The sequence below is a fragment of the Coenobita brevimanus genome, chromosome 91 (genome assembly GCF_032717465.1).
Source record: "Coenobita brevimanus isolate Jiangsu-jjx chromosome 91, ASM3271746v2, whole genome shotgun sequence".
Taxonomy (NCBI): domain Eukaryota; kingdom Metazoa; phylum Arthropoda; class Malacostraca; order Decapoda; family Coenobitidae; genus Coenobita; species Coenobita brevimanus.
The window spans coordinates 8862233-8875615 of record NC_137044.1 but is presented as its reverse complement, the minus strand read 5'-3'; the positions used below and the strand labels follow the sequence as shown (position 1 = coordinate 8875615).

General features: G+C 39.0%; 1 protein-coding gene across 4 annotated transcripts in view; it reads right to left on the bottom strand.

Annotated features, from left to right (window-relative positions):
- The window catches only part of mgl (low-density lipoprotein receptor-related protein megalin), a 729243-nt gene that overhangs the window by 21102 nt on the left and 694758 nt on the right, over positions 1 to 13383 (bottom strand). For all 4 annotated transcript variants that reach the window (XM_080281751.1, XM_080281752.1, XM_080281753.1 and 1 more), the window contains 4 exons: positions 12365 to 12520; positions 5082 to 5286; positions 2229 to 2466; positions 1553 to 1804 (listed from right to left, as the gene is read on the bottom strand). In XM_080281751.1, coding sequence (XP_080137877.1) covers positions 1553 to 1804; positions 2229 to 2466; positions 5082 to 5286; positions 12365 to 12520 — 851 coding nt within the window. The remainder of the gene's footprint in view (positions 1 to 1552; positions 1805 to 2228; positions 2467 to 5081; positions 5287 to 12364; positions 12521 to 13383) is intronic.

The following is a 13383-nucleotide window of genomic DNA, read 5'->3' as shown; positions in this document are numbered from 1 at the left end:
CTGAACACTATATTGCAACCCCCCCTCCTGATGTACAGCCATCAGAGCTATCCTTAACTCATGGATTGCAAACCACAGCTCAGGCTAGGTAATGTCACATTGCGAGCCACAGCTCAGGCTGTGCTGGCTGTGCATCACCACTAACTACTCCACCCCTACGCAAACTTATGCACGGCTCTACGCAAAGATGGAGAGAGAGAGATTTTTTCTTTTCACCAGATGATGCCCTGGATGTTTATCATCAACTTTATAATAAACAAAAACAAAAACTTTTTTTTTTTTTTTTGGTCCATTTTTTTCACTACTCCCGTGCGTAAACTTGCGCATGGCCTTATGCAAAGATGGAGAGAGAGAGATTTTTTTCTTTTCACCAGATGATGCCCTGGATGTTTATCTTCATGTTTATAATAAACAAAACTAGAAAAAAATCATTTTTTTCCTTCCTTTTTGTGCACCACGGGGTGGGATAAAAAAAAAAGGTAATTGCACAATCCACGGGTTAATAGAACTGACTGAATTCATCTGACATGGCTTAGATCAGTACATCAGCCATCCCTCCTCATTTATCAGCTCAGATTGAGGTTGGATGGAATCAGTAATGAGGTGTGCCCTGATTGTTGTTGTTGTTGTTGTAGTTGATCAACCCCAGCCTGTCTGGCTGAGCAGACCAATCAACTGCAGGCAAGCAACTGTCCAGCAGGGCCATCCTGTGCAGTGAACTGATGTTCACTTTCAGCTGACAATGTCTCGCATCAACAAGGCGAGGAGAAAAGTGTGAAGATTTGGTTCTCTGATGAACGCACATTTGCATTGTTCTACATGGTTAGCAGGGGCACCATTGCAGGTGCAACATCACCCTGTTTTCTGGTTATATGGTTACCCATCAGTGTTGTAAATGGTTTCCTGAGATACAAGAAACCATTAGGCTTGTCACTCAGTGTTCAGCTACCTGATGTGGAAAGATGAGATATAAAAAAATGAAAGTTAACGGGGCAACAGGAAGAGACGAAAACAGACACAGAAGTAGAATGATAGAGACCGAGAAAGAAGAAGGCAGCATTACATGTAGAACAGGCTTACATAGCACAGCACACATAATGGTGCACACCACATGTCAAATTAACGTGCACATACTACATAAATGGTGTAGGTAACCTATGGTATAACCCAATAGGGCAGCTGTTTAACTGTAGTTGATGGGTCTGCTTAGAGACAGCAGAGTTTAGCAACAACAAGCATATAAATGGGAGTAAACAGTTCCATTTTTTTGCATGCTGAACATAATACATTCACAACAATAACAATATTAATATTTCCATCTTCCTGTCACTCATGATATTCCATTTTTCATATTCATGGATTTTATTACAGCACAGTATTCCATTAAAAACAGTATAGTACAGTACTCAGTTTTCAGTATAATTTTCTTATGATAAATACTGCATTGAATAAACAGACAACTATCCTGATGTCTATTTTTTCACATTAAGGATATATCATGGACCAGAGGTCATGAGAGTGAAGACAAGAAAGGAAACAAAATTACACTTACGACAGCCAAGTTCATCTGAAGAATCTCCACAGTCATCAGCATGATCACAAACTTTGCTTCCAGTAATACACTTCTGATTGGCACAGCGGAACTCATTGAATATACATGGTCGTGGGCGATGTGAACAAATTGTCATGTTGTTCTCGTCAGATCCATCACCACAATTGTCAATCCCATCGCATTTTTGATACAAAGGAATGCACTTGTGGTTATTGCACTGGAATCGTCGAATTGTGTTGCATGTGAAGTTGCCTGCAATTATACAGGCACAAGAAAAATTAACATTGCTATGGAGCACGAAAAAAAATATTTACAGTCACATGACTCCATGCCCAAATCTGAACTTAATTTTCTGTTCTTAACAACTAAGAATATGACATAATTTAAATCAGTTGAGTCGCAATAAGCTACGTTAATGAAATGCAGGAGAAGCTAAAATACTAGGTCTTTCACAGTGATTATGAATTTTTATTGGCTATTTTCCAGCTACTGCTAAACTGTTTTATTCAACTTAAGAGAGTCTTTTGAAGTGGAGGGGGTTAAATATAGCCTACATTCACTTCCCCTCACTACCAGAGTGCCCTTTTAATATCAAACCGTCTGGTAACAGTAATAAATAAATAATTAAAAAATAAATAAATTTACCACTGGATTGCTTGGGTTAAAGGATACTCACTGCAGAGGCTTTCATGCTCATCAGAGTTGTCATAACAGTCATTGCTGCCATCACACTGATCTCGCATTTCAACACAGAGATGGTTGTCGCACTGGAACTTTTCATCGGGACAGTAGCGGTCACCAGGATAGCGTGGTGGGCAGTCTAGCTCATCGCTCAAGTCATGGCAGTTGCGTTCACCATCACATCGGAAGTGTTCTTGGATACAGTGGCCTGAAGAACACTGGAACTGGCCCGGCTGTAGAGAAAAGTACACTTAGTCCTCGCTACAAGTTGCTCTTACTTCTCAATGATGTTTTTCATTTATGTCCACAGAAAATTCCTGATGTTCTCTGTTAAAATTTCATTGTTTCCTGTCATGATAATTTTCCCTTTTTGTGTGTGTAAATGAAGAAACCTGGCTTCCAGAGCAATTTTCAGGTCAGATAGCTGGGAGAGCCTTGGACCACCTATACTGGATGATTATATCTGACTTTTTTTTTTTTCTACTCTGGGCATAGACTAAACAGTCTGTTCCCTGAGAGTTACTGGTCATCCTACTGTACAAATAACACATTTTTACAAGTCCGTGCTTCGGCACAAGTACTCACCATTCATAATGAATGCTGTGCTTACTAGGGATTTCTCCTTCAGGACTGGTGTGGTGGTATTATTATTATTTTTTTTAATGGTATTTAGATTTGTACTGAAATTCAAATCAGCAAACTGTTTCCTGCTGCAGCCAGGGGTCAATCATCCATGATGTAGGACTGAAATCAACTGCTCTACCTATGCCAGTACCATCTTCCCATGGCCATTTTATGCTATGATACTATAATACATTCAGTCAAGAATAGCTGTACAGTAAATTTCATAAAATATAGTGTTGTTTGTGCAAGATGAATTTTCACAGAGGAATGAATCATGTTAGGGTTCATATCATACAGAATTTTCAGAAGACAAGTTCAGTTTCCACAAAGATAATAGGGCTAATTATCATTTTGTTTTTCTTAGACCTCTTGGTCAAAAGTGCTTCCAATTAACTTTTGCTGAGGTTATGCTAAGGTTATACAGGAGAGTTTCGTGAATGTTATTTGGAGGATGGGGACATGTTATATGTTGGTGGTGAGGAGGGGCTAGCTCTGTGTCTAGGGTAAGGAGTGGTTGGGCGTTCAGGGAATTGTTATCTCTCCTGATATTGAGAGGACCCTCCCTCCGTGCTATGATATCCTTGTATGCAGCATCTGTTAGGAGTGTACTGCTGTATGCTAATGAGACCTTGGCAGAAAAGGAAGAGGATACTCACAGGCTCAAATGTAATGAGATGTTAATGATTAGACAGATAAGTAGTGCATCCATGAACAACAGGCCTGGGGATGTTAGGATTACGAATGAAAAGTTGAGAGGTTGGATGGGAATTGAATGAACTGTACAGTAAGACCTACATTTTGGTAACTAACTGGTGGCAAAATAACCTCACCAAACCCAGTTTTACAAAATTCAAGGGCTTAACTGAATGGGGAAAATTTTAATTGGTTCTGAGGGGTGGAAAAAAAAAAAAAAAAAAATCAAAAAAAACGATTTTTCTCCTATTTCACTTTTATTCTAGTGTTGAGATGTAATAAGTACTGTAAGTAATATATTAACTTTTGAAAACAAAGCCATAAAGAGAAACTGATGTGCATTGATGGATTATACTAGTATCCACTGCTGACAGTTAGGCTAATGTCCAATTCTGTGTTTCCCCTTGCAGGCCTCTCCTCCACCCTCTTTCATCACTGCCTCTGTCACTGCTTCCGCCTCTGCCACCAATTCATCAAAACCTTCAAAGTCAGTATCCATTGGCAGGTGTTCATCTTCTTCCATGTCATCTTCCACATTTACATGTCCAATTGCCTCTATTACTTGCTTGTTTTTTTCTCGTTTGCGACTGAAATAGTGAGTGATCAGATTTTGTTTACGGTCCCAGCCAACTGGGCTAAATAATAGAGTTGCCAGGTTGGCATTTTTCAGACCACATATCTTAAATTTGGCCTTTAAAAAAACATTTGGCCTTAATTTTTTCTGTCTGGCAGCAGTGGTTCGTGGTTCGCCATTTATGAGAGTCACCAAATAAAGGGTAAAATATTTTGAATTTTCCCGCCAACTGCAAATCCACCAATCATAAACCCGCAAAAATGGAGAGCTTACTGTGTCAGTGTTGTGATGAAAAGGAGTAGACTGAGATGGTATGGGCAGGTGGAAAGGATGGAAGATAACTAGGTGCACAGAGTAAGAAGTGTGATCACTGACGGAAGGTTGCGAGAGATAGATCCAAAAAGACCTAGGATGAGGCCATAGAGTGCAACCTCAGAGATATGGGACTGAACAGAGAGACTGCTAGAAGATCGAGTAGTGTGGAGAGCTGCCACTAGGTGACCAAGGCTGAAACAGAAAGCAGCTTGGAGCCTTTATAAACGAAACAAAATGAAACAAAATGCTGAAAAATTATGTTTTCTTTGAGTAGGGTGAATGATGACATGAGTAAATGTGCAGCAATTTGAGATATGGAATTACAGTGAGGGCAGAATGTACTGCCTAGGAATTCCATTTAATGTGAGAGTGATGGCCTTGCACAAGTTTGATCCCTAAGAGTTGACTAAAGGTTTTTGATCATGTAACATCATAAAGGGAAACAGGCTGATAATTTACTTTTATTGCAATGGCTTACACTAGTTTAGCCTTGGGCTCCTACACTGTTGAAGCAGTAATAGGTGCACTTATGTGGATCTTATCATACTGAAATTAAAAAATACAGTACAAGAAACTTAAGATACTGTCATCATCCTTATTGCTATGTTTTCAAGATTTACAATGTCTGATTATGGCACTTACCCGACAGGTATGTTCGCCACAGTTCTCTTCATCAGACTTGTCACCACAATCATTGTCATGGTCACATCGCCAGCGACTAGGAATACACTTGTTGTTATTGCAGCGGAATTCACTCTCGGAGCACTGACGGTACTGACTGCGGCACATCTCCTCATCTTCATCGGAATTATCTCCACAGTCATTCTCAAAGTCACACAACCAACGCCTGTGCAAAAACACAACTTTACACACACTGTCAGCCTGCAATACTGTACATTCATTTTAGACCATTGTGCATCTTATTATTTCATCCTGACTATGAGCAGATGGTTTTACACAGCCACAGAAAAATACATCGAGTCTGAAGGGGCTATAGTTTACCTTAGTTGATTAGAAGCTCACCAAGTTAGACTGACAGATGGTTTTACACAGCCACAGAAAAATACATGAGTCTGAAGGGGCTATAGTTTACCTTAGTTGATTAGAAGCTCACCAAGTTAGACTGACAGGGGCTCTAACCTGTGCAAGTAATGGAAATTTCCAACTCACAGAAATATCCAACCAACTTTATCCTTTCAAAGAAAAGTCTGTGCTTCTACAAGGTTACTTCTACATGCAGGGTTCCCAACCCTGTGCCCTTATACTGGATAACCCAAGTCATTTCATTATATATACAGTAAACTCTCAATTATCCAGTGTAATTCAGCCAAGCCCTATGCTGGATAATGCAAAATGCTGGATATTGCACGGTACCCCCCATTGGCTCAATATTCAGCGATAAGCCAGATGTTATGTTATTATACATCTCAACCTCCTATGCTAAAAACTTTCCCATGAGTAAAAGTTGAAACTTATGCATAAAATACAATAACACAGTGATAAAATACAGTAATACAGTAAAACAGCACCTGTTGGCTACCATTTACAAGCTGAGTAATACACCTCGATGCCAGAAATTGCACAGAACCACCAGTTATGTCCTGTTTGGGTGCCAGATACTGCATAATTTCCCCGGGTATTGCATAAATAGAGCCGAGCCAGCAGCGCCGGATATCGTGTTGGGCCTGATATTGCGATGATGTATAACTGAGAGTTTTATTTATATATATATATATATATATATATATATATATATATATATATATACAGGTATATATATATATATATATATATACAGGTATATATATATATATATATATATATATATATATATATATATATATATATATATATACAGGTACACTATATATATATATATATATATATATATATATATATATATATATATATATATTCATTCATTCATTCATTCATTGCCAGACGCCATGTATCCCAAACGGGGTGGTATACAGGTATATATATATATATATATATATACAGCTATATATATATATATATATATACAGGTATATATATATATATATATATATATATATACAGGTATATATATATATATATATATACAGTAGAACCTTTTTATTCGCAGAATTTGCATCCACGGATTTAAGTTTCCGCCTATCAAACTTATTTAAATATTGTACTATACAGGTACACTGTAACTTAATTTGAAACTGGCACGCAATGCGCACTTGTTTTGTTGCTACAGTTAGCATACCCGCATCCACACACATTCCCTCAACTCTGCCAGTCTTATTGTAAACACCAATCAGTTCGTTACTTACGTTGTCGTCGCCCTTCTCGTGTTTACAATTCTACTGTACTTCATTGGGTAAGTGAAAAATGGTTCCCAAGAAACAAGTAAAGAATAAAAGCGATCCTTCTAAGCCAAAGAGAGAGCATAAGGTGTTATCTGGTGTCCTGTCAGAAGGGTCAGACTAGACTCACAGCTAACCTACAGTGCTGCCACACATCTCGTTGCCTCACCACATTAGCACTGCAGGAAATGCACTACAATCATCGTTGTCATCATACAGCAATCATCGTCATCTATACAGCAATCATCATCATCATACAGCAATCGTCCTCATTGTACAAAGGTTATGAAGAGAACACACAGTCTTTTGGTGAGTGTTAATAAGTATGTTTTTATTTTTTCAGGGATGTGCTTAGCTTATGTGGAAATAATATGCCATTTTGTGATGATGATTTGAGTATCCACGAAATTTGCCTTCCGCGGGGGTCTCTGGAACCTAACCCCTGCGGATAACTAGGGTCTACTGTGTATATATATATTACCTGTATACAGTAATCCCTATACTATCCGGACGCCCACTTTCCGGACACCACACTTACCGGACATTGTGGGCTTGGACCTTCAGAACCCAAAAATGGCCAAAAAAAGAAAAAAAAATCCCCCCCAAATCCGATTTTTTCCCCTCCCGTAATTTAAAATTGCCGCGCAGCGCCGAACAGCTGCTTATACCATGGCCCATACACCTCTTCTTTCCTCCCCCCTCTCCCCTCCCCTGTCAGGGTTGCCATTTGGTATTTTTCAATACCAAATGTGGGCCAATTTGATAATGAAAAATTCGTTTGGTAATGAATCATAATAATGCATTACCAAACAGATTTTTCACATGTATGAGGATACACAGGATGGAGATGGTGAATTGTCTGCTCTCTCTGATTAATCTGCAAGCCTACATAGTGTGAAAATAATCAACATGCTGGTAATTATAAGGAGAGTGATTACACGTATTTCCACTTGTATATATAATTAGTGAAGAATAAATGCTAGCTTTATGAATTTGGTAATGAAAAGTTAAATTTGGTAATGAAAATTGAGGAGTTTGGTAATGTGGCTGTTGCGATCTGGCAACTCTGTTTCCCCAACTCTGTTTTCACCAACGGTCACTGCCCATGCACAGTGAATGTACAGCATTCAGAGTAAATGATTCGCCAAGTGAACGAGCAGGGAGTAATCTGGTCCACAAAACCATAATGAATGAGTTGAACCCTGAGTGAATGAAATCAGGGGGAAAAAGTAGGCCATAACCGTCATCTCCCATACTAAACGACCCCCACCCCTCAGTAAATGTTGCACATGAGGCCAGATCTAAGCAACCTGTTGAGCAGGACGAAGATTTGCCTATGACGAAGATCAGGAAAATTCTAGCAGCAGTAAATGTTCAGAGAGAAGAGGTCAAGGAAAATGAGACCAGCTACCTTAGGACACAGGAAGTGCTCAGTGGAGTAGAAACCACTTTTCATTATTACATTGAAAGGCACAATATGGAAGTCAACAGATGAAAACAAACACTCATCACACGCTACTACCAAACTCAAGAACAACAGGAGCTAGTTGCCTCTACATCGTCTGCTACGCTTCCTGGGGAATTCGATGATGATGTAATGTCAGTGGTGTCATCTTAGGACTCTGAAGGTTTTATGAGAGAGGTGAATGAGGCAGAGGCATATGGGAAAATGGTCCAATCAGGTGATGAGGAAGAGACTGGTGACAGGAATGAGGGAGTGGAAGGTGATGTGGCAGGGACACCCTAAGTGTATCTCCTGCCTCGGAACTATCTGTATTCAAGCCAATCAGGACTGCCATCTGCTCCATTTAAGGTAAATAACCATGCGTTTTATATTTTATGTATCTGTACTGTATGTGTTTGAAATGTGCCTTTAAGTACATCTCTGTGGCTCAAAAAGTGGACTTTCAGGTGGCAGTGCTGCCCATATACTGTACTATTTTTCCCATAAGGTATGTTGTTCACAGTGATTGAGCTCATCTGCCGCCTACAGACTCATTCACTGTGCGAGGGCACTGTGTGTGTATATACAGTATATATATATATATATATATATATATATATATATATATATATATATGTATATATATATATATATATATATATATATATATATATATATATATGTATATATTTCTGTTTATCTATCTATATCTGTCTATCTATCTATCTATATACAGTCAAGTCGCCTATGGCGTGGACTTTAATGGAATAGTTTTCTATTACACGGCAAGGTTCCAGAACCAAAAAAAATGAACCACGCGCATAAAATACCTATGGTGCGGGGGCACGGCATAGTTTGGAACGCACCTCTTGCCTCGGAACCCCCAACCCTACCCCTTCCACTTTAGTACTATCGTCGTCAGAGTTTGGTTCGTTCAGTATTTTATGCCCTTAAAGCCCTTTATTATTAATTGTTTAGTGTTTAATTTGTGTGCAATACATGCATTAACTGATTGCTTGATTGTGTGCGTGGGAGAAAATGGGGAATAGTGAGGTGAAAAGGGGGACATTGGGTGAACGTCCAGAACCAAATTCCATTTTTCCCATATGTTTAGTTATTTGTGTGGCATGGTTTTCTATGATGTGGGCTTGGTCCAGAACCAATTAAACGCGCCTTAGGCGACTTCACTATATACTGTATATATATATATATATATATATATGTATCATCATCATCATCAGCTGTTTGAGTATCCACTGCAGGACTGGCCAATCCCGACCGAAGTCGGGACGATACAGTCAATGTATCTCTACCAAGTGGCCTAGGCTGTCTGGCAGAGATAATATGTAGGATGAGAAGTGCTTGTAAGTGTACTTGTAGTGTTGTAATGGCTTTGGATGTGTGTGTAGTCTGTGAACCATGTGTAGTCAGCCTGCGCAAGCCAACTGGGCGCAAGCATACTTTATTGTAAGCGACACTGGTTCAACCACAGCACTCCTTGTGTCCGCCAAAGTAGTACGCAGCTGGGTGAACACTCCCAAAGTTTATTATCCTGGTGGGGCGCGAACCCTGGCTCACCCGTGTACGAAAATGCACACTCTACCACTGTACCACAGAGGCTCCATATATATATATATATATATATATATATATATATATATATATATATATATATATATATATATATATATACATATATATTAAATGCAATGAAATTTGCAGCACAGTGTAATGCTGTTGCTGTATATAACTCTCCCCGCAAAACATCTGGAGTGTTGTAATTTAATCTAAAAGAGTAAAAACCTGTAATTAAATAACAACTTGCAGGTTAGTTTAAGTGTACACACATGTAAAACTACCACTGAAATGAACTACCCAAAACAACTACAGTACCTGCAGTATTCATGTTCGAAGCATAATAAAGTCTTGGAACATTAACCTTTTTTTTTTTAAACTGCGAACATAGTATTAACAATTGATCAGTGGGATTCATTTACTGCACGCATGCATTAACGCATGTGTGTTCACATACACTCATATGCATATATGCACTCATGTACAGATGCACAGACACACACATAGAACTTTATTATTCATGATTACAGAACAAAATTTTGGTCTGAATTTGCTTTAATGTACTGTGATGAAAAAAATGGTTAGCCTGACTATAAGCAGGAAAGCCAAATTCTTTCTACCTAGACATATAAATCCAAGAAGAGGTGGCCATTAACAAAACACTCCAATGTTATTCTGTCCTCCATCATCAGAATGTCCTCTCTGCAACTCACAACTCTCTCACATATCACAACATCTCATTATCATTCTCCCTCTTCCCTTCTCAACCTCAGTCTCACTCACATGCACTCTCCAAATTAGTCTCTCATGCTCTGTTCACATAGTCAAACCAGCTCACTGCAAAAAGTTGTTTACTAAAAACTGCAGGAGTGAGTGGATAATACACAATGCCTTAACCTGGGTGAGGTAAGGCATATATATGTGTGCTGCAACCATGGCAACTACCCCTCACCTCCCCAAACTACTCACATTTCACTACTTTCAACTCCTATCACAAAATACTGATTTTCTTCACTGCACTTCTCAGCAAAGGAGCGTGGTTATGCATAACAAAATGCTGTAATAAAGTTAGAGTCAGAATAAGGCATAATGTATTATAACATCAGCTACACTTAACTGGAGTCATATTAAACTCGGCATTAGCTAAGTAACACTGAGCTTGATGTGAATTGATGTCATGCATGACTCGAATCAGTGTCACATGGTCCCAGGTAATAGCCACTCCTGGATGTTTTTACATATGAAGGCAGGGTCACTATTTCACCACCCATGTAAATGTACCTCAAGAAGTGGGGGCCAGCAATAAATGAAAATGTCACAACAATTATGTTCAGTAGTGTAACAAAAATAATGGGAAGCATTACAAGAATTATGAGAAATTTCACAATCATGGTGACTAGAATAGGTTAAAAATGTTAACTCACCAGTTGTAAGAAAGACGAAAGTAAAACTGCAATTTAGATCACAAGAAACACATTATTAAAATTCAATTATTTAAATGATTCCAAGTTACTTGGTCTCTTGGTTCAGAAAGCACTCAAGATGCATCTAACTGCTTTCCACTCATTCCAAAAAGGTGCCAACTTACTCCTAAGAAGCTCAACCCATCAACAGAGGCCAACTAACTGACAGTTTCAATTATGCAAGATCTGACTTTGGAAACTTTTACATTGCATCCCATCCAGATTCATGTTTACCTTATTATAATATGGTATCTTATTCAGACCAACATCAGACAACTGTCTTCAGGCATAGGAAAATCCATGGAAACCAGTGACAGGAAGAAAGCTGGTGAAATGAAATACCTTAGAGGCCACCCTCTTTAGCAGTGGTGTGTGGTGAGTTCTCCCAGCCATGAGAGCTGTACTTCACATTGGGGCAGGAAATGCCCTGTGCAGAGTCAGCAAATGAGTTGAGCCAAAGAGTGCATAAATCATTTCAGCAAAGCCGTTTTTGCAAGAAAAGTAAAGTGATCTTTCTAAGATTGATCAGCTCTGTTTTGTTAAAGTTATGAGGACAGCCATGTGGAAGGCTGTGATGAGTTAAGCATTGGAGGAAGTGAGTATCTAAGATACTGAAAGTTACATGGCTCAAAATTCAGAAACATGTCAAAACTCAGGTGTACAAACTCTCATTTCTTGACTGTTATAGTGCCTGTAGTAATGAACACTCAGAATGTGGGTGGAAGAGTGAAGGGTGGAGTCGTCAACTTTGAAAGGATACTGTTAGATGTACAGCTCAGTAGGGTTACTGATATACAGGAGGAAGAGAGTTGGTTAAAAGGACAGAACCTTAAATATTACCACAACTAACGGTTTGAGATGAACAGTGTCTGTCTACAACCAAGTTTATGGAAAGACCAGAGAGAAAACTTATGATGAAAAGTCACTGAAAAAGGGATGGAAACCAAACAGGAGCAACTTAAACATTACAGATTTGTGCCAGACTGTCAAAGGCCTTCGAGATATCTAGTACAGTACAATGGGAAAAGTTTCGTTGAACTTTTGAAAAAAGATCACATGGAATCTAAGATGTTTGTGCAGTAAAAAAAATTGTGCCACAATACTTACTTGGGTATACATCTCCTGTTCTTGCACTGGAAATCTCCATTCTCATGACACTTGGGACAATGATCGGGTTGCTCGTCAGTATTGTCTCGGCAGTCATCCTTTCCATCACAGAAGAGCCATTCAGGAATACAACGGTAGTTTGTGCGGCCAGGGCACCTGAGGACAGGCATGCACTTAGGAAGACCATAATTACTCTCTATCTCAAACTCCTGTGCTAATTAAAATATAGGCACATTGATAATACTGTACTGAGCCATTTTCATGCGCCATGAAGCAAATTTCTGGGCAACAGGAAAAAGGTATAGTGATGGTTATTGTTACGTTGGTTTTAACCCCTAGCCGGTGGCAAAACTATATATAGACTGTGCAAAATCTACTGAGAAATAAAAGTGAGACTACGTAGACCCTTCCCCCCAAATTGTCCCCTGTAAATCCTAGCAGAGACTATATATAGTCATTTAAGTGTAAGTGCCCTAGAGCCTCAAATATCCCTAACTGAAAACACACAGGTGGCAGGTGGCTTGTACAAGGTTGCTCACTCAGTGACACAGTCAGTCAGCTCCTAGCTCTTAGAGGGGACACAACACTCCTTTGTTTCTCCTATAGACCTTTATTTCTAATTTTCTTTTGATCTTTGGGTACTGTAGACATAATCATGTCCCACACAAGGAGAAACATAAGTGATGATGAGATACAACTTATTCTAGGTCAGGATTTGGATGATGATTTCATTGATGATGACAGTAGTGACTCTACATCAGATAATGATGGTGATGACACTGATAGTGATGATGAATCACAACTTGAGATTGAAGATGAGCCAGATGATAATCTGTCAAGTGCAGAAGTTGATGGCAATGATGACAGTGCTCCAGTTAGGTAGTTGAGTCATTCTCCAGTTAGTAGAAAACACTTGCCATTTACTGGAGACACGGGGGTCAGAGTAGTTTTGCAAAATACTCAGGACCCCCTGGAGATTTTTACGTCTTTTGTAGACAGGGATATAACTGAACATATAA